Raw genomic sequence first — 27,080 nt, forward strand, 5'->3', positions numbered from 1 at the left:
ATCCTCCATTCATTTTCTGACCACAAATTTCAGAGAAGCTGCTGTAGGACAGACTTGTGTATATCCACTTGAAAATTTCACCAGTTTGGCCAGCAGTTTATAAGCTTCTGCTAACCAGTGCTTTTTCCACTTATTTTAAAGCCCTTCACATACAAGGGCACTTCATTTTTCTGCTGAAAGCATTACTGACACAACCATGACTTCTCTCTTGACCACTTACCCAGTTAGATAAAGATTTTAATTGATCTGAGATGGTTTTTCCCTGCCAAGCCAGGCTGCCAGCACCCTCCTGAAATTTCTTGCTGCTTTCTTGTCCCATAGGATCTCTTGAAGAAACCATTCAATCCTTTACTCTAGCCAACCTTCCTCAACATTTCAGGCAGGTGCCTTGGTCTTTGATTCCTTGGACCTTTCTTTCTCCTCTGATTTGGTTTTTATCTTTCCTTGTCTGTGGTTTTGCTTTTTCTTATATGTTAGTTAATATTAGATCATTTGCTTTGCAAGATGTCTGTTGTTTTTGTTTTTTTTTTCAATAGGCCATGGTCAAAAGGGTGACCAAGAGTGCAACTGCAGCTGCTCTGTCTACATCAGGCAGTAAAGGAACTTCCAGTAACATGGACAGAGGTGACCAGAAAAAGATCAGAGAGGAACAACAATCTGAACTCATTATTTGTCAGGAAATCTTTTGCTCAAATTTTAAGGCAGTATGCTACTGTTAAAATTTCCTTATTTATTTGGAAATACTCTTCCTTCCTACCAATTTATCAAGCTTCAACTCATTTTCTGTAGAGATTTTCTGTATTTGCTGCAAAGTGCTGATACTCTAAAATAAAATTTGGAACAAAATATGGAATTTCCATAACTTGGAATTTTAAATAGACTTTAAAATATGAATAATCCTTTGTGGTGTTGCTCCACAACTCAGCAGGCAGGTCTGCAGGCCCTTGAATGTTGCTACCACAACGTGAAGCAGCAGCCTCATGACTTCAAATTGGACTCCTGAGGAGCTCAGAGATCTGCAGGGTTGGCAGCACCAGTAGTGGTGACAAGGAGCTTGCTGGCAGTAACTGAGGAGGACATGAAGGCAACCAAAGAAAGCTCCACTCTTGTTCACCCTTGGTACTCAGCTCCCAGCTTTGTACATATAGGCAGCAATGAGATTCCCTGCCCCATGTGAAGTTTATGCTGATCTACCAAAAATTAATTCATAGGCTTTATATAAGAGGTTTATGTAACATAGGGTTACATAACATAATGCACCAAAGGCTTCATCCTATGAATTTTACATAAGTAATATAGACAACCATGTGATACATTTCATAGGTTTGTATTGCAAAGTTATTATTTTAGTAAAATTATATCAATATAATGCAAAATTCATTAAATACTAATATCAATATCTGTGGTTGCTCAACACTGAACTGTTTATGGTAGTCTTAAAAAATCAGTGACATTTGAGACAACCTAGTGTTCCCTCTGGTCTCCAGAGATGATAAAATTAGTTTGCTTGTAATGTATGTTAACCATGCAGAGTCCTTGCCATGATGGTAAGCAGATGAGTGACTGGCAAGACAAGGGGCACAGTATTAAAATTGCTCTGCTGGCAAAAGCTGTCTCCAACCCAGCTCTCATGCTGCCTGTGTTGACCCTGCCTGGCAGCTCAGGCACTTGCACAGCACTGCCCCTTACTGCCAGGCAAGGACTGCTAGGAGCATCACTTCTGCATCAGCAATGGTGGAAGCTGGAAGAAAAGTGCCCTGACACCTCCAAAATGGTTATTTGAAAGGCTAAATGTGAACATTTCTATTAGCATGTTCACAAGCTTGGGTCAGCAGCCAGGCTCAGGCCCAGGTCTTCTGACCTATCCAGCCTGCAGCATCATATTTCTCTCTCTCTTCTCAAACTGAGTTTTAGACCCCTTCCAAGAGTATTCAAGCTGTAGATTGCTACCCACTGAGCCCCATGAAACTGAAAAAAATAAACATTGGGATTTAAAATTTATTTTTATTTCTATCTTATTCTTGTTATTGTTCTCTAATTAATAAATTGGCATCGAGAGAGCCATCCACTTTCAAACAGACCAGAGCTCATTCACTTGTATTAGAAACTGGGATTCCTGGCAGAGAGACGGATGCTGAAATGCTTTTAAATTTGGAGGAAACTCAGCATAAATGTGCCAAAGCTAAAGCAGGAAAGGTTGTGGGGTTTTTTACCAAAACTATTGTTGTGATACGGCTCCCAGCATGGGTACATATGGGGTTGACTCCTGCTCCAAAGAGCTGCTCTCTGATGGAAAGGTGTTTTGCCTGCTGTGGGACTTGCAGTATTTTACATATAGATGCCATGATGAGGTCCCCAGTTGCATCATGGCTGTGGACTCAGGAGACCAACCAAAGCATGTTTAGAATTGTCCCCCTCAAGGCTGGCTACAGGAACACTCAGCTACTGCAGAGACCAAGGGCTCACTGAGAAGTCTCTTCATTGCTCCTTAGCCAGCAGCACTAAGGGAAGAAAACAGGGTATTCATTGCCTGCATTGGCCATGGAGAGGAAAGAAGGTGGATGCAGATGGGAAGAGCACAGCTGGTGCCCAGGGAGAGCTGTTTGTGTCCATGTCTGGGAGATGCACAAACAGCCCCAAGGTGCAGCTTTGAACAGGAAGAGTCACCTTCCTCACTCAAAATTAAACATTGCTGGTCTGTCCCCATCTGCCTCTCAAAGGTCTCGAGCTTGCGGAATCTCATCCCTGGGCGTCTCCTGGAAGGCTGTGCTGAGCTTGCCCATCAGCGAGCAGGGGGCTGGGATTTGCTGGAGCGAGCAAGGTGACATTGGCAATGCCACCAGCATCGGTCCTGCCAGGAGACCTGAGGAACTGCTCTGGGTACTACAATCACTGCTGGGCCAGTCTGCAGAAGGGAGGCTCCATGGAGGGGTGGGTTTAAGACCTAGAACCCGTTTCTCTTAAAGTACTGGGCTCGCCTAATCACGCTGTTGACATAGTTGTAGTCGCTGCTGCATGGGTCCTCCTCGTAGACCTGGAGGTTGCCCATTCTTGCATGGTAGGTGCAGATTCCCCCTGGAAAAAGTTAAGAAAGCATTGTTATGGGCTTGTAAGTAAGAGATAGAAATTTAAGAGAAAACGTTTGTAGCAAAAAATGCCATGCATCTCACCAAACAGGAACTGCTTGACGAAGTGACAATTGTGCATTATTGTTGAAAAGTGACTGGTTTTGTAAAATCTTTATTGCTTTAGTGAAGGAGCCCATGACTCTCTCCAAATGCAGGTGGAAATGGAACACTGTTACCAGAAAGGGTGTAGTCAGAGCAAAAGAAGGGCAGTAACAGAGCAAGGAAGGGAGAGTAAGAAACAGCATAGGGTGAACAAACCAGCGCACCAATAGCATGGATACAAGGAAATCTGGATTGCAATCTTCCTGGACACAACAGGTTGCCACAATAATTCTGTTGTGTTGTGATGCCTCAGATTCTGCATTCTCCAGTGACTTTTGTCCTAACAGCCATTTCTAATTGCCAATCTGCTGGTCTGGTACTGCTTCTGTTAAACTAGAAAGCTCTGGTTCTGGTTGTTATTTCGGGACTTTGGGGATTTCTTTTGTTTGTTTGGGATTTTTTGTGGAGTTATTTTGTTTAGTTCAGTTTTGTTTTGTGGTTTTTTTTTTTTGTTTAGTTTTGGTGGGTTTTGGGTTTTTTGTTTGTTTGTTTTGTTTGTAAGAGATGCTGTAAAATCTGCCAGGCTGATGCTCTTTTTCCTTTAAAAGTGACACCAACAAGCACACAGCAGTCCCATCAGTCAGTATGTCCCTCCCTAGTACAAAGCCCATTCCATACCTCTCAGCTGCCGGTCCCAGGTCCAGGTGGGATGTCTTGCCCGTACTTCATTAATGGAAAGAACCAGGATATTTGAGCATTGATTTATGTGTTCTTCACTATCCCACGCCACATAAGGTTGCAGTTGCTGCCTGCTGATCTAGGAAAACAAGCAAGAAAATGGGTTTCCCTCTGAATGCCACTCCCTCTTCATTGCACTCCCAGGCTTCCACTCATTGAAGTGACCTTATTCAGGATAACACCTAAGCACAGCCTTTGCAATAAAGTGCTCTTTCAAACACAGCACAGTCATTTGCTAAGATAAACCTTGGGGAATGCACTGGATTTCTGTGCTGTTGCTCACGCCTATCACCCCGGAGTACCTGCATCAGGCCGTACTTCTGGCGTCCCTGGTCCCAGCCGTTGTCCAGGAGCAGGCCAACACGGCTCTCCTGGGACATGATGGCTCCGATGAGTGCTGGGTCCAAGCAGAGGTTTCTGGCTACTCTCTTAATTGGGATCTCGTATCTCCTCAGGCGTATGAGGTCTGCCTCAGCAGTCCTCCGTATCATGGCATATCCTGCTGCATAGGAAAAGGCAGACTTACACACACCCCTGTACAAAACCCTTGCTTCGCCCTTGAGCAGGTGTGTCAAAGGAGTAACTCAAGTTTTTAAGAAATCACATCTTCATCAAGTTGGGAAGTGGGGTTTGAGGAACAAGAACAGCTCTATTGGCTCTGACTATGGCCAGGAAGCTGCTGTTCCACTGCCCAAGGATGACCAGGGGAACAGGGAGGCTTCTTAGGAGGTGGAATGCATGGTCCACTTCTTCTGCTGCACCTCTGAAGTCAGAAAAGCAAAGTTTCAAAATGGATTTGAAAAAATTGAGGGGTGTGTTACTACAGATTGTCCACAATTCAGTAGCAGCTATGTTCCATTTCTAGAGAGTGGGGGCTTTTTTAAAGCAAATTTGAAACAGTTTGGAAATAAGCAAGCAGGTTCAGATCTATGCTTGAACATCCACAGTCAGGCGTCTGCCCTGGAAGAGCCTACATCTGAGGAACATGGCAAAATCCCTGGAGATATCAGTGGTATGAATGTGACATAGTCAGTTGTGTGGTCACACCAGGCAGTAACACCAGGAAAGAAAGAGAGAAATGTGCAGCACTGGCCAGCTCAGCCAACATGCCAGCACTCAGGACCTGGCTCTGTGTATCTTACCCTGGAGCAGACAAGCCCTGGGACTTTGTGAGGCGGCTGATGCTGAAGTCCTGGCTGACAAAGAGGCTGTTTTGACTGAAAAGTGATGGTGCTATTTCCTTTTGCTTTGAGGCCAAAGATCCTGACTATGGGACAGGAAGTCTGTCCTTCCACTTCCCATCACGTCTGGAGGCTTCACCTGCTATTTTGGGAGAGGAAGTGTCACTTTCTCCCTTTTGGCTTATTGAATAGCTGCACCACATTTAATTTGGCAATGACGGGAGGTAAGGCATCTCTCTATCAGGTACAAACAAGTTGACACATCAAGCAATGAATGATACATACCACAATCAGAGGCTCTTACAGGTGTACAGGAGATCGTGGGGGCTTGAAGAGCACTTATATCACCATAGCAACTGTAGCTCATGGATGGAGCTGAAATATTAAACGGAGCTGTTTGAGCACATAATATCTCAGAGCAGTATTGTTCAAATCCTTCAAGTGCATACAAATCAAGCATGAGAGAGTCCAGGCCTGCAATCCACATCCTCTTGTGTTGGCCCTGCTTGTGCAGTTGCCACTGGTCTCCATCAGTAGTGTTATCAAAGAAAGGTAGAGAACAAAAATTGGTTCTTTTCTAATTGAATATTGAAGCAAATGGATCTAATGACTGTTTAGATTAATATGCACCTGCCCTGTTAGGCCTAAAGGCTGGTGTGAGAGAGGAGAACCAGAGCCTCTGCATTTATTTCAGAGGGCAGTTCCCATTCAACGCCCTCCAGTGTTTGAAACCACTCAGATGATGGCTGGAGGTCACTGAGCACCCTGGCTGGGATTGCCTGCTGTGTCCCTCGATAACTTGGTGAGGAATTAATTCAGGAGAATGCTTGCCTCAGTCTGGGAAAATTACCCTGTTTCCCCAGTAACCAAGGAACAAATAGCCTCCATCAAATAGATTGCCACTTTTGTGAGAACGTTTCTGAGAAGGCAGGGAGATTGAATAAGCTTAGCTAGGAACACCAAGAGGAGACATGGCTGTGACTCCTTTGGTTTCAGTCCTGTCCTCCAGATGAGATGGTTTAAAAGACACACGTGGGCAGCAAGCAGCCTCACACAGCAGCTGAGGACCTTCAGCCACACAGCATCTCAGAGAGCCATGCAGGAAGGGAACCTCAGGCCTGCTGCACACTTCTTCTCCAGGGTCCTGCAAACAATTCCCAGTGTGCTTCTGACAGCAACCCAAACCTGTCTTACCAACAAGGGCTGAAAGACCCAGCAACAGCAGTGCAGGGATCATGGTGATGGCTCTCCTCAGCTGTCCTGGGAGACCTGGAAACACAGTGGTTTGCAAAACATGAAGAAATTACTGCTGATTTTCAACAGCACTCTAGCAAAGTTGGCATGCCAAAAGCTTCCACCCTGAGTGCCAGACAGGGATGGCATTAGCTGAACAGGGGTTGGGCAACAGAGGAACTTTCTCCCCCTAGGGAGGCTGGGATCAGGGAGGTCCCTGCTGGCAGCCTGGACCAGCAGGGACCTTTTTAGTCCCTGTCAGTTGTCATTGCTTGCTCACACTCCCCCTCCTGAAGGCCCATCATGTGTCTTTACGATGAGCAGGTCCACTAGCTTTGCTTTAATTTGAATAGGTGTTTGAAGTCTAATGTGCTAGAAAGTGCACACAACCCCTGCCTCTCTGTTCAAAAAGGATTTTTCCTTGGCTTTTGGAAAAACTTGTTTTCAAAAATCAAGAACTGTGACCCTTAATACTCTGCTAAGAGCATGCAAGGCAAATTCAATATTTATTTGGTGAAATAATACTTATCTGTGTGATGCTGGCAAATAACCACTTTACTAATAAATGTGTGTGTTGTGCCTATTTAAAAAATTCCAAAATATCACCAGATGATAGCTATCAAATGAAAAACTTGACTATATTTGCCTTGCTGATGAACACATTTAAACTGAGCAGCTTTATGGCTTATAAATTTTTTCCCCCAAGAAGATTTCAAACACAAAATACACCATGAGTTTTGTAGGCAATTAACACTAATCTTGTTAACACTTGAACACACATTATCAGTTTTAATAACATGTAGCCATTTCTCTAGCCTGCATTTCTACTGCAAACCAGATTATAGGTATGCAGAAACACAAATAATCCACCAGTATCATTGGAAAAACTCCCTTGTCCCGACTGAGCTTATTCAGGCCAGCAATGCCCACAGCCAGATCAGAGTACACTTGGTAGCTCTGTCTGAGCTCTAACACTAAGGCTAAGTATTCATAAGACCAGCTCAATACAGCTTGACCCAACACCTGAATGAATTCAATGGCAAATCCATCTGATCCTTATTGAAAGCTATAGGATATAGCTGTTTCCACATGCAGGAATTTTTTTTCATTCCACTCCCATCACAAAAACCTCACAGGCCTTATATAGAAACACTGTAGCAATCACAATATTGGCAAAATTCTAAATCAAAACAAATCAAGGCTTCTGGTTCTTAATAAAAATTCTGTGAGTGAATTCAGACTCACCTGTATTCAGTTGTCCTTCCTCTGAGGCAGGTCACTTGATGACTTTATATATATATGCATGGGAAAAGGTATCCACCCTATGGGCTTTGGAATGTTAATTCCTACCTAGTGTGATGACTGTTTTATATTACACTAAGTAATATATATTATGAGCTTAAAACTCCAATGATTTCTTTCATCCAAAGACTTGCACAAAGGGTGGTTAGTCAGACTTGGGACAGCTCTGTGAAAGGAAATAAACACTGGTTTTTCTCCATCAATAAGCACATTGATGCACAGAAAATGACTTGAAGAAATTATTGAAGTGAATCAGTGGCAGAGGCTACGCAAAAACAGATCCCTGTGTAGTCCTCTCCTTGCTTTGCATCTGGACATATTTCTGGAAGGATTGTTTTTGTCTTGTTTCTTCAATGGTTTCAGATAGGAAAGCTTTTAATTAAGATCATACTTAATTAAGTATCATACTTTAATTACATACCATATGAATTTTAACAAGGACTATTAAGGAAAATCATCCCAGTGCTTCATTGTTTACAATAAACCCAATTCAGGATGGGCACTTGACGATTTTGAGAGAAGAGGCAGGGTCTGAGTTTAAGATGTGGGGAGGCAGGAGCTTGCAGCAAAAATTTGGAGGAAGAAACTGGTCTCTCAGCAACTGAAGTTAGTGGGGACACACAGAGGGGCTCTGAAAGACTTCCACTTTGCAGCCAAGACACTTTTCACATACCTAAAACATCTGAGTCACTTGGAAAAGGAAAGACAGTCTGAGAGGCCCTTCAATCCTGTTCCCTTTGCCACATTTTTCTCTTCCCTAGACTCTGCCTAGCATGCATGGAGGTTAGGAAGGCCAAGGTTTTCTTCTGGTGGCTTTCTCTTTATTATTTAATGCATCACGAATCCATCTATTCCCATTGCTCTTTTGGGACTGATGTGGCAGGTAGGAAATGCTGTTTTGGCCAGATACTAATGAATATGTTCAAAAAAAGACATTGTTACAGGAGGTTTAGTATAAGGGTTAAGGTGAGTCTTAAATATAGAACTCCTACTGAAACCTTCCCAAAGATTACAACAAAGCTAGGCAATAATTCTTTGTGCACAAACCTGATATCTTCTGTGGTATCTCAGACTAGACTATCACGTAATCCTTTTATTGAGATTCTAACTTTTTACTGGGATTTTACGGGGGTCTAACATTTTGAACAGCAGAAGGTGACATTTGACATAATGTAAGGTGCACATCTTTGTGGTGTTGTCATGGTCTAACACTTAGAAAATAGAAAAATCACATGTACAGTGTGCTTTAGTCCTTTCAAAGGCTATAGCTATTGATTATATGCTGAAGGGAAGGACAACAAGAAGAAATTATCTGGAAAAGCTCACAGGGCACAGCTTGATGGCAGCAAACCCAGTAGATACATACATTTATCCTCTACAGAATGAGACAATAATTTTGCATTAGAAAGAGATGTATTCTCTTAAATAAATTATAACAATTTAGTATTAACATCTGGGTATCCTTTATAAAAACAGCATCATGTTAGTGACAAAAAACTAAAGTTCCTCTGTCACTGAGCCTGTGTTCATGCTGATGATTTGGGACTTTCTTTGAGAAGTAGCCTATAATCTTAGATAAGATTTATTTCCTAATATGTTGTCCACTTGCTTATGGTCCTTAAGATAAAGTTTTGAATTTAAATACTGTTCGTCTTTGCTACATATTTTTCACTTTCATTTTTTGCCATGTAATCACATTTTTCTACATTTCACAGTAGTCCCATGAATTCTTAATGCCTATTCTGCATTGCATTGCTCCTTATATACTCACTGAGTAGTGGATGTTATGTTTTAAATGCAAGTTTTTATCTGTGCTGCTATAAGCTCTTAGGTCCCTGGGACAGATTCCTTGTATTCTTACAAAATCCACTGTAAGCCCAAATAAGAGGATACTTTTTCAGCAGTGCTATGGACTTTTTCTAGCTCAAACATCTTTATCCACAAAAATTTTTCCAACTGCCTTTTAGAGTAAAAGCCAAAAGCAAGCACCCTTTATGCTCATATACACTTAATGGAGCAGGGCTCTCAGCTAGTGCATTTGTCCAAGGCACCACCACCTAATAAGAGCTGCACCATGTTAGAAAATACCATCTGCTAAAAGATCTTTGTGGGGCTGTGTAAACAGAGAGCATTGAGTGTAGATGAGCCACTTAATGAGAGTGGGCTGCATCTGTCACTAGTACAACATATTTTTTCATTTTTATGGTAGATTTAATTTGGAAATTTTCATCAGGAGTAGTGTCAATACCTATTCTCCTTGTGCTGGGTTTGGTCAGCACAGTGTGTGACTGGGAGGGAGGGGAAGGAAGTCAAGAAAGAGGAGGAGTTCATTTACCAATAGTATCTGCATCTTCTTAAATTTAAGAAGCAGGAAAGGTTCCTAGTATTCATGGGCATCCTGGCATTAAGCTGCAGTCAGTGACCACAAACACGCTTTCTCTGTGGTCTGTCAATGACGCTGTTGGTTACATTCAGGCAAAGGGAGAGCAGAGTGGACAAAAAATGTTACCTGACACAATAGCATTTTCCACTTGTCTTACATAAACTAGAAGGGATCACTCCTGAGATGTAAAGCACAACAAGGTTCAGTACCAACAGTTCTTTCCTACTCACAGATTTTCACTTTATATTTTTCCCTTCATGCCAAGGGAAGTTTTTACATTCTGCTTGATGGAGAAGTGATCAAAATGGAGCATAATTTTGAAGAGGACTACATGCTGCACATGTTATTCTCCTTTAGGTTGCAGGTTTTAGCATCACATGTCACTGGGTGGTGAGAATACCATCTAAATTACTTGGAATGATACCCACATTAATTATTGTCTCCATTGTGAATTTCAACTTGTTCATAACATCAACAGGTAGGTGAATTTCCCAGGTTGTTCCTTTTGTCTTGGATGTAATTACAGGTAACACCAGATAGTCTCAGACTTTGTAACTGCTTTATAGGGAAGCTGCCCATCACTGCTGACGTAGGTTGGATACCTGCCACTAACTGACCAGCTCAAGATGCATCTGTAGCATCATCTCAGACAAATACACCCAAAGGGACACACCCAATTTAATAATTAAATTTCCATAGTTTTTTCTTTCTAACATCTAGTATACCTGGAAGTAATCATAGAATCATTTAGGCTGGAAAACACTTCTAACATCATCGAGTCCAGCCATTAACACAGCACTGCCAATTCCACCACTAAACCATGGCCCTAAGCACCACATCTACACATCTTCAAAAGTCTTCTAATTTGTAACACATGAAGCTGTCAGTTTTCACTCTCTTCAGAAGCAAAGAAGTGCTGAGGGTCCCAATCTTTTCCTTTACCTTGCCTTTCTGAAGAATCCAGATGAGCATTGAAGTAACACCCCACTCTGCAACTCTTTGGCCTTCACATAAAGTATCTAAGGCCAGAAGTGTTTATGAGGGAGGGAAACAAGTATTTTCCTTTTGTTCTCTAAAATTAAGTTTTTAATTTTACTGTAGGAAAGGTGTCCTAGCAAAAAGGTCACTGGATTGGATTCTGTGAGAGCATGTTCACATCCCATCTTAAACACAGATCTGTCACCTAAAGCAAGTAATTAGAAGTTTGAGCCAAGTTAGGGTCCTGCACATGGGTCGGGGCAATCCCAAGCACAGATATAGGCAGGGGGATGAATGGATTGAGAGCAGCCCTGAGAAGGACTTGGGGGCATTGGTTGATAAGAAGTTCAACATGACCCAGCCATATGCACTCACACACCAGCAAGGCAGCTGTGTCTGGGCTGCAGCAAAGTCAGCTGTGGCCAGCAGGCTGAGGGAGGGGATTCTGCCCCTCCACTACAGTTGCATAAGATCTGGGCTCCCAAAGTATAAAGGAGGTGCAACTGCTGGAGAAAGTCCAGAGGAGGGTCATCAAGATGATCAGAGGGCTGGAGCACCTCTCCTGTGAAGACAAGCTAGAATTTGGATTGTTCAGCTAGGAAAAGGAAATACTCTGGGGAGACCTTATAGCACATTCCACTGCCTAGAGGGGCCAAACAAGAGAGTTGTGGAGGCACTTTGTACAAGGGCATGTAGTGCTATCACAAAGGGGAATGGCTTCAAAAGGACAGAGGGTAGGTTTGGACTTGATACAAAGAAGAAAGTCTTTGTGTGAGACACTGAAACAGGCTGCTCAGAGAAGTTGTGGGTGCCCCATCCCTGGAAGTGTTGAAGGCCACACTGTATAGGGCTTTGAGCAACCTGGGCTCATGGAAGATGTCCCTGCCTGTTGGGTTTGATGTTTAAGGTCCCTTCCAACCCAAACCATTCTGTGTTTTGACAATAACTATTAAGGACATTTCTGTGTGCCTGACATTAATGATACAAAGCATTGAGGTCTATTAACATTCCGCAAAACAAACAGGAAACCATTTCAGGCTTTTTTCTAGGGTGGTGCACTAACAAAAGAAGTAATTATCAAGGAGGAAGTAGATCAGGAAGGTAATTAATGTTATTCTGTGTATTACAATCACCTGATTTTCATACAATGTCATCTTGGGAAAAGCCAGTGTTACTGGAGGTTGCATGGTTTGCAAAGAAGGTAAGTTAATTTTTAAACCTTTCTTACATGAGTCACATGTTGAAGTCATACCGCCAGGTATGACTGCTGGGTGATGCTTGAACAGGCTGTGTTCCAAAATACAGATTGTATTAACACAGATTCAACACTGATCTGACACAGCTGCATGGCTACTGGACCAGTGTTGGCTTAGTTTAGGCAGCTCAAGCCATGGCTGTAACAATTAATCAAAACCCAAAAAATAGCTTTAGAATATGCATCTTATGGGCTCTGTAAAAGTAAGCTTTCTTAACTAGTTCCTTTCCATCAACAAGCACCCAGTATTTCTCAGTGTGCATGCACTTAATATGAATTAACCAAATTTGAACAAGGTATTTTTGGGTGATGCTCTGGGGTGTTATGCACTGCTTTAGCCAGTTTGATGTGTTACCTTAAATTGATGAAGGTATGAGCGTAAGATCCCTTCTTTAGTATGATACAAGAATGGTGCTCTGCAGAGGGACAGGGAACAAGGAGCATCTGGCAGACTGCAATGTCTTGGATCACCACAATCATATTGGACTGGCTGAATGCTGAAGGCTCCCAAGCATGATCCAAGAACAAAAGATTAGAGTAGACCTTTTTTGTGTCAAATGTGGTGGAACTTATTTCTATTTATCTTTTAAACGTGACTCAGGAGCAACATACTCCTCAGAAGAGTTCTCAAGAAGTCTACTGTAACATCAAGTACCCTCACCTTCTGATTCTTAGATGCTTTTCTTCAGCTCCAGAGCATAATTCTCATGCTCAAACTGTCACATACAGCTGTTTTAAAGAGATAGATCAGCCACTACTGACAGTTTTCCTTTCAAAAAGTGGGTTACGCAGTTATTGTATATGCAATGAGTACAAAAGCCATGTTATTTCTGCATCAGCTAGTGTTTGTTTTTGTGTATGTGAGAAATGATGTGACAGCATCCCTCACACTAGGTTGAGAACACCAGCTTTACTCTTGTGGGAAAGACAAAGGGTTTTTCTTAGAAACTGTACTGGTCAAAGCCAAAATTTCTATAGAAATTTCCATAGAAAAGCCTTCATTTTTGTATTTCTAGGTGGGGGATAGAAAAAAGGGGTTTACTTGTAACATAGGACTTGACAGCATCAATTCATCTTTTGAGTTGTCCTCCCTCCACCCCTGTGACACTTGCAGGTAATCCAGCCTACTAATGGCATCTGAGAGCAGCTACTCAGTCGATGCCCTCTCCAGAATTTGTTTCTCATCCTGCCTCTTTCTTGGACCAGACTTCTTCACACTCTCAAATCCAAAAGCTCAATTCAGCATTTCACTTTGGGGTAGATTTCTAGAAACAAAACCCAAGGTCAGTGATCAAGGAATGTCCAGTCATGTCCATATAATTCAGCATCAAGAGCTGAACAACTGAGATCTTGTTTGGTTATTATTATTGCCTTAATCTTTTTTTTTTTATTTCATACCAAGCATCAGGCACAGACTTAAGCACTAATCACCATTAAAGTTATATGCTGAGTTCAGGCATAAGCCCCATCACTTCCAAAGCTATAACTGAACATTTCTCATCTCTTTGTTGTCTAACAACCTTTCATGGCTGACACATGCCAGACCAAGTACCATTTTGTGATTGGTCGAGGCTCAGGAACCTTAGTCAGTCATGTCCTCACATACCTCATCCATCTGCAGTAAGCAATTAATCACTTAAAACCTGCGTTCCTTCTGCATCTTGCAAATCATCATCATCTCATCTATCAGCCATATGGCCACTAGATTGTTGTTGACAAAGTTAATCTTTCTGCTTTATAAGTCTGTACAGTTGACATTTATTTGAGCTGGTGTTCTCTGTATCGTGAAACATGCAGCTTGCTGTCCCAGGTCTTATGATCATAAACAATTCATTAATTTAACCTGCACAGCAGAATCATTAAACTCTACCACAAAAGAATAATTTGTTCCTCACTACTCAAACTAGATGAATTTCCCATTTCTTAAAAAATCTTCTAGATTTCAGCAAAAATAAAATGTTTAGATTTGAATTGTTAATCTCAAAGTAATATGCAGGCTGGAGGTGCAACCAAAAGGACTGTTTGGTAACAGTTTTAATGTTCATTCAAGACAGAATATGCAGAAACCAGAAAAGTTTCCATGAAAGACTTAAAGGATCAAATCTTTGAGATTGCTACTTTCAAAATAAATCTAAACTTAGAGTATGAACAGTCTCAACTTCCCTTGTTACCCGTGTCCACAGCAGAGAGGGTTGGAACTAGATGATCTCTAGGGTCCCTTGCAACCCAGCCCATTCCCTGAGCCTGATTCTACCCAAGCCACACATTCCTGCAAACTCCTTGTATCAGCACTAGACTATGTGTGGTCATGTTACAAGCCTGATGAAGGAAGAGGTCCCAGGAAGAAGGAAGATTAACCTAGAAAAAAAAATCATCAGCTTAAAATGACATGAAACCACAGACTCCAAGTAGGATTTGCACTGAGTTTGTAATGAGGCTATTCACGTGTGGAACTGAGTAACTTCCAACAACGCACTGTGCTGGAATCCTGACAAGCCCACGCATTTCCACACAGCATGCAACTACATTAGAGGTGATTTTATATTTACACAGCTTATTCAACACAATTAGGGCTCATGATGAGTCCTGCTAACACACTTGTAAAAATACTGTTGGAACATTGGTTTCCTGGATTTCATACAACTGGATGCAGGGGAAAAAAGGAGCACTTTCTAATGCATTTAAATATTTTGTGCATTAAAAAAGGGATCAACATGAAGCAAGTCTCCTTTGTGCTTTCCCTAGATCAAGAGGCAGCAGTGTACATCTTAAGCTGATTGTGTTCTCAAAGTGATCCTGTGTTAGGACAGAACTGTATATCACTTGTTAGAAAATCTAGAAAGGGCTCAAACAAACTTTCTGATGGACTTTATTAATAGAGAAATTATTCCACAGCACCTAGATCTTCTTTGAAAGGATACAGTAGACAACATTAGAATTAAAATAATTTTATTTCAATGTACATGAACAGAAATAAAATATATTTTTTTAAACTTAGAGAGAAATATTGCTGGGCTGGCCCAATCACAAGTGTTCTCTACTACAAGGCAGCAAGACTGGCTAGACCCACTTCACTGCTATTTGGACCAACTGAGTTCAAACTACCACTTCAAAATGGTCCTTCAGCACAAAGCAAACATTTTTTTCTGAAAATGAAAAGAAAACTCATCAATGGTTCACTGTATCCAAGGAAGATCTCTCTTAAAAATTCTGTCCATGACTGAAGAACAGTACACAGTATGCAGCACTATATCTAAACGATCAAGGTTTCTCCCAAATACTTTTTTTCTATTCTACTCTCTTGTACAAAGCATCTGCTATAAAATCCACACGTTCACAATCACAGAATGACACAAGCCTGTGAACAAGGCTGTTTTCAATATGCTTGTTGCTATGTGCTATTGCCTGCTGTATCAGCTCTGACATGCAGCATTCGTAGATGGTAAAAGGGCATTTCTCTTGGCCATCTATTTCAGAATTCACAGAAGTTATGACTGTTTTTATAACTTATAGTGTAATGCAGTTAATTTATTCAATGGCATGATATGGCACCATAAGAAAAGCAATTATTTGTTAAAATGCACAATTTCTTTACTAATAATTTTGTGGTGCTTTACTGATAATGTAAGTAATAACAAATATAAAAAGACAATTGGAAGATGAACTTATAAAGAACAATCTTTTTTAGAAGTGTATATTACCTCCTTTAATAATGAAAAACAGAAAAAAAACCCTTGTCAGAAACAATGAAAACAATAGGAAGTAGTTCCTCACACAGCACAGTTAAACTGTAACCTCCTTGCCACATGATATTGATGCCTGGATACTATGAGGATTTAAAAAGATTCTTCTTCCATTATTTTAAGCAGCAAATGCTCTCAGATACAGTGTTTCCCAAGCCACAGATTGCTTAGAGTGTGGGGAAGCATTGCTATCTGGTAACCCTGTTTTCATTCTTCCTTGCACATCTCCTTTTAGCCACTGAGACCAGATCCTGGGCCAGAGGGACCTTTGGTCTGACTTGTTACAGCTGTTTCTAAGTTACTTCAAAACATTTCATAAACTTATACTTAAGACAAAGGGCTTAAGTTCATCATTTGCCATGTCATTTAGTTAGAAGGACTAAGATTTTCAAATTACAAATGACTTCCAAAAGAGGAAAAAAAATACTCAAGCTTTCTCCTGCTGTGACTTGGTTGTATAAAACTGTATAGAAAAATGAGAATTATGTGCAGATGTAATGAAAAGCAGTAAGCTTTATAAAAAACATCCTTAGAAATGTACCACGCATAAACAAAAGATGATTTACAAATATATTTAGTGGCTCTTCTAGTCATCATCAGAATCTGAATCATATATCTTTCCTCTGATGGTCTTCTTGTCCAGCTTCGTAAAGCTTGTTCCATATTTCTTTTGACTTTGAAAGGGTGGCTCCATCAAGTTTCCACTACAGAAAAAGGGTAAGAAAACTTAATTAAAGCCATATTCATACAGACAGTAAGCATCATGTCTAATGGCACATTCTAAGATAACACAATGCCTATATGCCACAGCCACCCTAAGCAGCACTGTGGTGTTGCTAGCATAGCACACCCTGGTCAAAATGGGCTGGATAACTGGAGTTAAGACAGGAGCGTGAAAGTAAACAGCACCTGTAAGTGGAGCTGTAAACTGAAAAGGCTTTTCCTGTGAACTGATCATGCTGAAGACAACAACCTGTCAGATTAAACTGCAACTAGGGAATTACAGAGAGACTTTTCAAAACAGGTGAGGAGCCACCAGCACAAAAGAAGCTAAAATGTTGCTAACAGGGTCTTTGGAGTCAAAACTGGGAAGCCACCTTGTGCTATCGCTGCTATCTCTTCCCTGCAGGACTGCAGTCTTCTACAGGAATGTGGTGGAACTCGCGCCTCAGAGTGCCCCCATGATCCTGCAGGGGCTCTCTCACCACCACGGCCTCCATGGGAATGGGCCTGCCCTCCCTGTTGGGAGCACAGGTTTTCACATAAAACTGGAGCACCTGCTTCTCCTCCAGCAAATTGGGCAAGGAAGGAAATCCCCGCTGGCTGCTCAGAAAAGGGTGTGCCCTGCTTTTGCTCACATGACCTGTGAAGGGTTTGCATCCAAGCGTCAGTGACTGTGTGAGCAAATACAACAGTTATAACCTTCTGGAACTAGCTACAAAGGAGTGCTTAGAAATTTGTAGTTCTTTACAAAATGTGAATACTCTTTTGCTGAAATTAATCCTAAATATACAGTTGACCGATGGCAGTTTAATCACATACATTAACATACCACTTGAATCCTGATTTTGGACAAATAATCTGACCTAAACAGCTTTTCCCCTAAATAAAGTACACTCTTTTACAATCTGCTATCCCACAGGGTGAAGGAAAAGAACAATTTCTAAGCTCTGAGGAGGCCTATGCCCTTTTCAGGAGCTCCAGAGAGCGGGACATTACTTTCAGAGCAGTGAGGAACTGTGGCTCGCATTGCAAAGCCAGAGTCTGCCAAAAGGCATGAAAAACAAAATTCCCACTCTCCACAAGGAGCTAAGAACAAATACACAGTACTAGTAGAGTGAAGTAGAAGTAAAATTATGCCATAAGCCAATGTATCAATGTTTAGCAAATTCAGTGGTGCTTGATACAACTCCAGTGAAGGATTTTACCATAAAAGGCTGGTGCTGTCTAAAATATGCATCCAAGCTGTCTCTGCATATTTGCTTTTTACTGAACTGGGAAATACCAGTTGTTTTAACTAGTATTGTTTTAACTGTTATTGTTGTCATTTCACTCCAAGTTCAACAGTTACTAAGCCAAATTGAGTAGTAGTTCCTTTGGCTTTAAGATACAATACTTCTTGCCAAAATTTTACCTCATTAGACATTTAAATAAATTCAGGTAATGAAATTTATAATTTAAAGTGCACTAAAGGCATTCAAAACAATAGAGCAAAATTAATCTAAAAAGAGAGATGACATTTGAACCACATTGAAAAGGAAAGCAGAATTTTGGTAAATTATTCTCCTGTAAAGTTAGGCTATTGTGGTGACAGATATGTTCTACTGCCTTTTGTTCTGTAGTGTTTAACAAGGTATTTATTATGATTGTATTGTACTGTTACTAAGCTTATTTACACTTATTCTAATTATTTTCAGTACAGTTTGTTGAAGAAAAAAGTATATTCATGTATGTAATAATGTACGTAATACTGACTTAGACGCCGTTTAAGAATGACTCACTGAATTTGGATGAACAATGCTCAGACTTCACTGTATTGCAACTGTGACATGAAGCATCTATAGATGCTATAGGATTACATTAGATGCACAACACTGAAACCATATCAAAGCATCACTCTCATACTCCATCCACACCTCATGACAAGAACTGTTTTTTTTTATTACTCTACAAAAAGGACAACTCAACACTCACTACAATGTCTCAATACTTTGTCAAAGAGATTATCATATTTTCCTTGATGAAACACACAAATTAAGTAACTAGATTAACTCTGACATGTCTTTTTTAGCATACAACATATTAAAGTTACAACTTTTCAGATTCTCCTGTCTGCAAGCTCATTTTCTTTGTACTTAACCTGAAAATAAAAGAATCACAAAATGCTTAATTACCTGTAATTAATTACATCTGCGCAGCCTAATCTCCATTCTAAGGTTTCTGTAGTGAAGTCATCAGTGTTACCGAGGTCAGTAAAGCCCACGACATAGTCTTGTGTTTTTCCATCTCTTATTAGTGCTAGAGTGGGAATTACTTTGATGCGCAGTCTCTCGCACAAGAAAGGAGATTTTTCAGCATTTAATTTCAAGAATTTTGTCTCAATGTGCTTTTTTGCCAATACAGTCAAATGTTTGTCCATTATTTGGCACCTGTGGAAAGAGTAACCCAAAATATATAAATTGATAGAATGAATTAGCTGACGAACATGCATTTGAGAGAAAGTTTAAGAGCTCGTTCTATCATGTTAATACTTAGACATTACCTCCGTAATAGAGAATTTAGTTTGAAGAGAAACTTTCAGAGGTAGCTGGATTTAATGACTAATAGTGGAACAGCTTGGAGCACCTCTACTGTATAATTATACCATCCCTTTCTCTAATTTCTTCCTAATTACCTTCCATACACCTGGAAGCCTCACTCTCATTTCTGGAGGCCTGCACTTACTGATTACATTTCCTTCTATTGTTCCAGCTCTAGCTTCACTGCCTGTCAACTGGAAAAATTTCTCTACAGAAGATTTCTTCAGAGAAGTACTCTCTCAGCACGTTAGAACGTTCTGGATTTTTGCAGTCACTACCTTCACAGCTGAGATGCAGTAACTCAGAGTAAGTGGGAAAAAAAGTGATTTGCACAGACTCCTTTACACAGTAATGCTAAAAGCAAAAATATTTTGCTTCTCTGTTGACTTGGAATAGGAGTAAGCATACAACTATTGTTTCTCAGCCATGGGACAGTGATGTGAACTGCTCAAAATACTTGTCAGATCACAGAGATTTGTGGACTTGTCACGTGCAGTCTCAGCTTTCTGGATTGTCTTCTCTATGCAGTTTGTCTTAGCTGCATAAACTCTGTGATGCAACTGTTCTTAAACTCGAGAGGAGATCTGAACAGATCAAAAAGCTGGACTGGGCAAAGATGAAAGCAACTTGATACGTGGTTAGTAAACCCAACACACAAGCTTCAACCTGTCTGTCAGCATGACACACTTTACAAAGCACTTTCTCAGAAGTTCCTTCTCCTGTCTGAGCCTACAGACTTTGCTGATTCAAGAAACAAGAACCCAAACCTGTCCAAAGCTACTTTATTTGTAGTGACAGCCTTTCACCCTCTTGAATAAAAGCTAGCCAAACACAACTTCTTTAAACACTTAGGAAATGTATGAAATGGATACCTCACTGCAAAATCCACTCTAGACCTCTTTCGATTTCTCACATGGAGGCTCTTTCAGTTTATATTCTGTAAGCTAGGGAGAATGTAACACCTTTGGGGAAAAAAAAAACCCAAAGAACCAAAACCAGGACAACTGGCTCCTCCATCAATAAACTACTCTACTTTGCAACAGCATTTTAACAGAACACATTGAGAGAGACCCAGTGAGGAACAGCCTGTAACTCAGAGCTCCCAAAATTCTTCCAAGGAAGTGGGACATCTTAGTTTGGGTTCCTATTCTGAGTCACCACATATTCTCAGATCTAGGTGTCTCACACTCTAAAAAAAGTGACAGAATCACAAATGCACAGGCACAAAGGGAAAGCAGCTGCAACTGATCCTTTCAAAGTAAAAAGTTAAATTCTTGAGATGCCTAGACAAGATTTTTGGGTATTTTTTTTTCTGTTTGCCGGAACCACCCAGATTATCTCTATCTGGACTAACCAAAGCCATCTTTTAGAAATGCTGCTCTTGTATGGTCTACATTTACAGACCTAGCTGCCTCAAGCTAGATCAATAATGAAACACAGCAGTCTCTCAAATATTATCAAAGAGGTTATACAGCTATGTTCTAATCAACTATGTAGCAGCATACTAATTGTTGTCCAATCATTCTCAGATTAACTGTAGTGGAAAAAATACATTAAAAAAATCCAGTATCTTGAAAAGTGACTGAGAATTATAATGAAGCAATGTGAATACTTCTAAAAATGCCTGATCATGAGTAGGATTTGAAAGAACAAAAAATACATCTGTTTTTGTAGACATCTTTAAACAAAAGTTTCTTCAGCACAGCTTATTTACTGTACCTGAATGTTGTATCTCTATAGAAATGGCAAACCACATTTTTACTTTCTTTGACTTCTTGGAAAAAGTCTCTCTCACTTGGGATTTCTCGATATTCTCCATGTCCTTTTGAAAGCCACTCCTTGAAAAACATAAAAACAAATAATGTTAGTCTATCTGTTGTGCAAACTCTACAGTTTTAGAAAATGGAAGAGGGGGCCTGCAGTGAAAACACATTTCATACAGTAGTGGAGAAACTAATTACTTCCCCCCTTTTAGTTTTACTTTAAAAATACACAGATAAGGCCACCTTACTTATTTGGAAAATAAATCTTCTACAGAGCTACATAAAATTCTGCAATGCAGGCTCTCAGTAAGACAAGAATAGTTCAAATAATACAACAGAAACTCCTGGCATTTGAAAATTTTTGTGTACACTCGAACTCATCTAAACCTAGTCAAGTAATTACATGAATTAAATAAATTTTTTACCCTACGAAAAAATCAGTGAGAGAAAAAGCCTACTAACCCATCTGCAATAGATGATGGATTACCTATCAAATATACATTGAAGGGATCTTAACATGAACCAGGCTCACAGAAAATCACTCAGAAACATGTATGCACCATCAGTCATAACATCGATGCTGACACAGAATGTCACAAGCTAAAATTTAGAGGTAACTTCAAAAACTGTCTGATTAAGTGTGCAAACACAATTTCCAAAGAACTAATTTTCCACATTTTCAACAAACATGCTTAATAGAAAAAACCTATAGCCTCTACATTACTAAAAGGTAATTGCAGTGTATTTAAACAAGTACAGACTAATCTAAATGATTAGAAGTAGTGCAGTATGACAAAACTTTACAAAAACCTTAACTTTCCAATGGGGGAAAAATTTAGACAAATTGCTGTTCGTAATCTTGCAGTTTTGTCTTAGGAAGGTGAAACATAAAAAAGGTTTCCAAACAAACCAAAGATATCCTGTAAGCTAAAACAGGACAGAACAAAGAATCTCCTGAATACTGTATACATTAAAAATTCATGGAAGTATGAGCATATGAAAAAGTCAGCATGATGAAAATCAAGAACCCACTTATTCCTCAACAGTGATTATGCATTAATTCCCCTCTCCACAGATTTATCCCAGAATAGTGTGACAGCACAGTCCTTTTACTGAGCAGTATCCTACTTCACATTTGCACTTGAAAGTGTGTGAGAACAGTGACTGAAGAACAAATGACATGAAAATGTTTTGGCATGAGATCTATCACATGTTCACATCCAAGGACATCTAAGTGTTCTGACTTCTGAAAAAGGAAAACACTTGAATCAAACATAAACTGAACTTCTGAAGACAAGTGAATAGTGTGCCACTTTCTCTACTTCTGTATTTACAGAACCAAAGCTGCTGGTGCTGCCTATCCTCCGGCATCCCAGCCATGCCGTGCCATTTCACTGCATTCCCATTTCAAAGTCTGGCATCAGCTTTTAAGGACTCCATCACAGCCAGGCATCTCCTTCCAGCCAACTCACTTCTTCCCCACCACAATCAATTTCTTGTTTAGGTTAGCTCAGAATGAGTAAGCTGAGAAACCTAAGCTTCTTTACTTATAATTCAGGTCTCACACCATATGTCACCAAAATTCTGGTGTAAACTATTGTTCAAAAAGAGCTCTGAGGGAGCATAAAGACCTCATTTGACATGAGGTGTCAGGTCCCAAGGGAGTATATCTTTCCTGTAAGAAGAAATGAGCAGTCATACAAAGAGACCACTTCATTGGCTTAGAAGGAGTGTGACAAATAATTGCAGCCTACAAACAAGGAAAAATCCCATTTCACACTTCTACGAAATACCTTAACAAGAGGGTGCGTATCACATGCTGTGAGTAAAAATCCAGAAGCTTTCAGAAGGAATACACTTCAGAAGGAGCCTAAAGCATTATGGTTAGGTTACCTACAGGACTTATGCTTCCAGATAGCAATATTCTGTGAACACAGAGACTCAAATCTCTGTATGAGACTCCTTATCCTATCCTTATTGTAACAATCACAGAGGTGCTTCTCACCTCCTGTTAAAAAACACAAAGCATGCACACGTGGACAGACACTCTCCTGGATATTTTAAAATTAATAAGCACAGAAAGGAGAGAAAAATCCACAAACCCAACCAAACAACCCCAAAACACTTAGTTCACATATACAGTTTGCAAAAAGTCTGTTACACTCTACACATCAAGAGTCTGCACTACAGAAATTACTTGTTTCTGCTGCTGGCTCTTTTTTAGGGCCTCAAGCCTCCTCTGTTTAAGGCGTTCCAATTCATCTTCATCCATTTGGTCCAGCTTCTGTATTTCAGCATCCAGATGTTCTTCCACAACCTTGGTTGACTGAAGTATTTCATTCTCCAGAACTTTTTGAAGAATATCAACAGGGGTATCAGCAGCCATCTTCAGCTGGAAAGTGGTCTCTTCAGAGCTGTGGAAACATTGATACAAGGAATTAGCATTTATACAAACAATTAATTAAAATTCTGGTCTCTCTTTGCTTGCAGTTCACACCACAGGAAAAACAAAATTCTCTGCTATTTGAAGACAGGAGTAGTTAGCAGATAGTTCTTTTCTTTACTGTAACCCACTTTGGAGAATATTTTCATGACAAACACAGATGGCAAAGATACAAATCAAGTCTTATTATTTCAGCCCCAAAGGCAGCTACTGAAGATGCAAAGGAACTTAAAATTGCTTGTTAATATTAAGAAGAAAAATTCATCAGTTCCAAAAGGATACTCATCCTGAGCCAGATGTACCTACTTTAACAAATACTCTGAAACAAGAAGATTCAGTTGGAGAGCTCCAAGCTATTGGGAGGAGGTATAAGATGCCTCAGAACAAGTCTAAGCAACATTCAGTACGTAAGTTTGTGCCAGTAGTTTAAATGCAATTACTTTAAGCTGCTCAGGCACATTAACATATATAAATCTGAATTAACTCTCCTCAGCTACAAGAAAGACAAGGTGCTCAACAGCAAATGCTCTAGGCCAATACACTGCTTTAATTAGTTCCAGAAAATTGCTATTGCAAACAGCACCCTATGGCAGCCAGCAAGAGGATTTTAAAGCTACTACTTAATTGCTGTGTGAAGAAACACAGCCAAAATAATTTTCTGTAAAGTTCTCCCTGCCCAAACACATCAAAAGACACAAAACTCTAATCAGAGTGCAAGAAGAGTTGTGGCAACACAATCGACTGTTCTCCTCAGTAAACTTACACTGCGGGAAATGATCAGTGTAGTGACTGACAGTTCTGAAACAGTGACAGTGCACAGTCACCCTACTCAGACTCTCAACCTGCTGACCACGGATCTGAGGCGCTGAATTTGGGTTCCACGTTACTCTTGGCTGCATTTCAAAGCAGGCGAACTGCCAGCGCCACTGGCTCTGCGAACACCTTGCATACACACATGAAAGAAAAACATTTAAGTAACGACGGGACAAGTTCGCAATGACGGCGGCAGCCGTGCAGTACCGCAGCGCAGTGCCCGGCCGCTGCCACACGTGTCACCGCCACACTCGCTCTGCCTCCCTCTTCCCAAAGGTGATAACTACAAACTCTGTTTGCCCCACACCCTTTCTTATGTTTCCAGAGGGAATATGAACCTTGCCGACCAAGAGCAGAGGCCGGCAGGTCTCCAGGCAACGCAGAGACCCTGCTCAGCTGGGGCAAAGGGAGGCTCGTCCTCCGAGCACTCAGGAAGGAAAACAGCACCAGCCCCTGCTAGACCAGACCCCACTGCAATCCGAGGGGCCCGGCGGTATCCCGGCTCCCAGGTCGCGGAACCCCGCGTGCCAAAAGGCTTTTCCTCGGCACCACCGGCGGGGATGCGGTTCCGTCGCTCGGCCGGGAAGGGGCGCCGGGGTCCCGGTCGAGCGGGGCGGCACACGACGGGGGCATTGCGCAGGCGCCGCGCCCCTCCCTCCGCGGTGTCGCTACACAGAACGCCACAGGCAATCAACGCACCCGGCTGAGGATGTTCTCTCCAGGGGTGCCGCGCCGCCCGGCCTGCCCCGGGCTCGGTGTGGTGGTGTCGCCGCCCGGGCCGCACCCCGACCCCGACCCGGTCCCGGCGCCGCCGCTCACCCTCCGCTTCCTCGCGCGCCGGCCGCGCCCCTCCGCCGCTATCGCGAGAGCCGGCGCGGGGCGCACCGCGCGCGCGTGGAACTCCCCCCGGCGCGCTGATTGGCCGGGAAAGCGGGCGCGCGCCCCTGCGGGAGGCCGCGCGCGCACCCGCGGAACTACCCCGGACGCCCTGAGTGGCCGCGGGCCCGCGCCCCGCGGGCGCGCGTGCGTGCGCGTGCGCGTGCGCAGGCCGCACCTGCGGCGGGAGCCCCGCACTTGCAGCCCGCCCGCCCCGCGGGAGGAGCGCGGCTCGCCCGAGGTGCCCCCCCGCTCTGCAGCGCCGCGGCCCCGCCCCGAGGCGGCCCCGCCTCCGCCAGCACCGGCCTGCTGGGGCCGCTCACTCGCCCGCCGCGCTCAGGCGGCTGCAGAGGAGCCGCGGCAGCACCCGCGGCTGCCGCTGCTCTTTGGGGGATTCCTGCTCGGGGTTGGGCGTGAGGCCGAGGCCGGCCCCGGCGGGGATGTGGCGGTCAGGAGCGGCGGGGCCGGGCCCGGAGCGATGGCGTGAGGTAAGTCACGCTGCGGGAGCCGAGAACCGGGCTGTGCTGCAGCAGCTGCGGCTCGCCGTCTCTTTGCTTCTTCCTATAAGTGCGGTGCAAGATCCGCCCATATAAGTAATGGAATATTAAAGCGTGGTTCTCTTTAGAAAAGCAAACAGCAACTCCAAGGGAAAAAAAAAAAACAAAAAAAAACCCCAAAACACCGACCCACCCAAAAAAACAAACCCCGACACACGAGTTCTGCTTTCTTCTTTTCTTGGAAATCTCGCTCCCTGGTGCCGAAATGCGCTGACGGGGAAGGTACGGTGGGAAGATAAACTCGGCCTTATCTGCAGTCCCTGGGAGCCTGGGTGGGAGAGACTGATAAGCAGCTACAGCCGTATAAAGGCAGAGGGAAGTAAGAAGTCAGGGTGCTATGGAGGTGGCGATCCTGAGGTTGAAAGGTGTAGAGAATAGTAAGCCTTGCTTTGTCCACCAAAGGAGTCACGGTGGCAGGGTGATGACAACAAAATACGTGCAGCTCTCAAAACCTATTAAATAAATACATTAAATGATATCTGTGCTGCCTGTGGGCGTTGTTATTTCTGCTCCATCTTGCTTTGCTCCGGAGGAAAGCGGTCACAAGAAGGTGAGGTCGCATCTGAGAGCCGATCCGCCCCCAATACATGGTGCTTCCTGCCTCCCTTCTCCGTCTCTCCGAACGCCGGCCACCTCCCCCTGCCCCGCAGGAGCCGGGCGCTCCTGCGAGAGGGCGCAGCACCTGCTCCCTAGACTCCTTGGAGGGGAGTGGGAGGGAAAGCTTTGTACACTGAGAAAATGTGGTAGCGGGGAAGGAGTTACCGTACTTTAAGTGCCTCCCACTGCTGGAGCTCCGTTAGGTCAGTGCCATGAACTCAGTGCTGCCTCCTAGCCCCTCCGTTAGGGAGAAGGCCAGTCACCTCAGGGTGGGTGGTACACCGGTTACACTTGGCCTGCAGGGTCGGCGGGGAGGTGCTGGGGGTGACGGACCAGCCGAGCCCCGTGAAGGGCTGCGGGAGGTGTCCTGGGCAAGTCCCGTACCGAAATGACTTCTGGTCACTGTACTGCTGCCCTGCTCCATAAAAACTTCCCCCTTAGCCTCTTCATTTCCCCACTTTGGTTTAGCTATCCCATTTGCCTCCAGGTAAACTTTGTCAAACACGCTTATTTCGACTATCAGTCAGGTTTCTTGGCCAAACGGGCCACAGTCCTGCCGGGAATTCTGCTGGAGGGCAGCTACAAGCGGGGGGCATCGTTTAGACATTTTCTGGGGCTGCCTGAGGACCAGGAGGGAAGCGACAAGGTTCGGGGCGTCGCTTAGACGTTTTTCCGGGGCTGCCCGACGCCCAAAGCGAGGCGAACAAAGCCGGTTTCGCGAGGCCGCTCGCTCTCCGGAGCGCCCGAGA

The 27,080-nt window shown here is 42.7% G+C and overlaps 3 protein-coding genes across 9 annotated transcripts in view; 1 reads left to right on the plus strand and 2 right to left on the minus strand.

Annotated features, from left to right (window-relative positions):
• Positions 1-2,378: 2,378 nt before the first annotated feature.
• Positions 2,379-15,034, minus strand: LOC110479378 (lysozyme g). 2 transcript variants are annotated; one of them, XM_085558017.1, is made up of 5 exons: positions 6,284-15,034; positions 5,375-5,464; positions 4,211-4,410; positions 3,849-3,987; positions 2,379-3,075 (listed from the first exon to the last, which is right to left on the minus strand). In XM_085558017.1, the coding sequence occupies exons 1-5, from the start codon at positions 6,324-6,326 to the stop codon at positions 2,945-2,947; spliced, it is 603 nt and encodes a 200-aa protein (XP_085414143.1). In that variant the 5' UTR covers positions 6,327-15,034; the 3' UTR covers positions 2,379-2,944. The 2 variants fall into 2 exon arrangements, with proteins under 2 accessions (XP_085414143.1, XP_085414138.1); XM_085558012.1 differs by having other exon boundaries at positions 5,375-15,034.
• Positions 15,035-15,172: 138 nt separating this feature from the next.
• Positions 15,173-26,461, minus strand: TXNDC9 (thioredoxin domain containing 9). 6 transcript variants are annotated; one of them, XM_085557996.1, is made up of 6 exons: positions 25,882-26,461; positions 24,252-24,430; positions 23,243-23,459; positions 21,002-21,120; positions 18,878-19,132; positions 15,173-16,687 (listed from the first exon to the last, which is right to left on the minus strand). In XM_085557996.1, exons 3-6 carry the CDS (start codon positions 23,429-23,431, stop codon positions 16,570-16,572), a joined length of 681 nt encoding a protein of 226 aa, XP_085414122.1. In that variant the 5' UTR covers positions 23,432-23,459; positions 24,252-24,430; positions 25,882-26,461; the 3' UTR covers positions 15,173-16,569. The 6 variants fall into 6 exon arrangements, with proteins under 6 accessions (XP_085414122.1, XP_085414112.1, XP_085414114.1 ...); XM_085557986.1 differs by having other exon boundaries at positions 25,868-26,427; XM_085557988.1 differs by lacking the exon at positions 25,882-26,461 and adding an exon at positions 25,121-25,160.
• The window catches only part of EIF5B (eukaryotic translation initiation factor 5B), a 37,649-nt gene continuing 36,023 nt past the window's right edge, over positions 25,455-27,080 (plus strand). The window contains exon 1 of the mRNA XM_085557416.1: positions 25,455-25,665. The gene's annotated coding sequence lies outside the window, so the exon portion shown is untranslated. The remainder of the gene's footprint in view (positions 25,666-27,080) is intronic.

The sequence above is a fragment of the Lonchura striata genome, chromosome 1, assembly GCF_050655825.1.
Source record: "Lonchura striata isolate lonStrDom1 chromosome 1, ASM5065582v1, whole genome shotgun sequence".
In the NCBI taxonomy this organism is placed as follows: domain Eukaryota; kingdom Metazoa; phylum Chordata; class Aves; order Passeriformes; family Estrildidae; genus Lonchura; species Lonchura striata.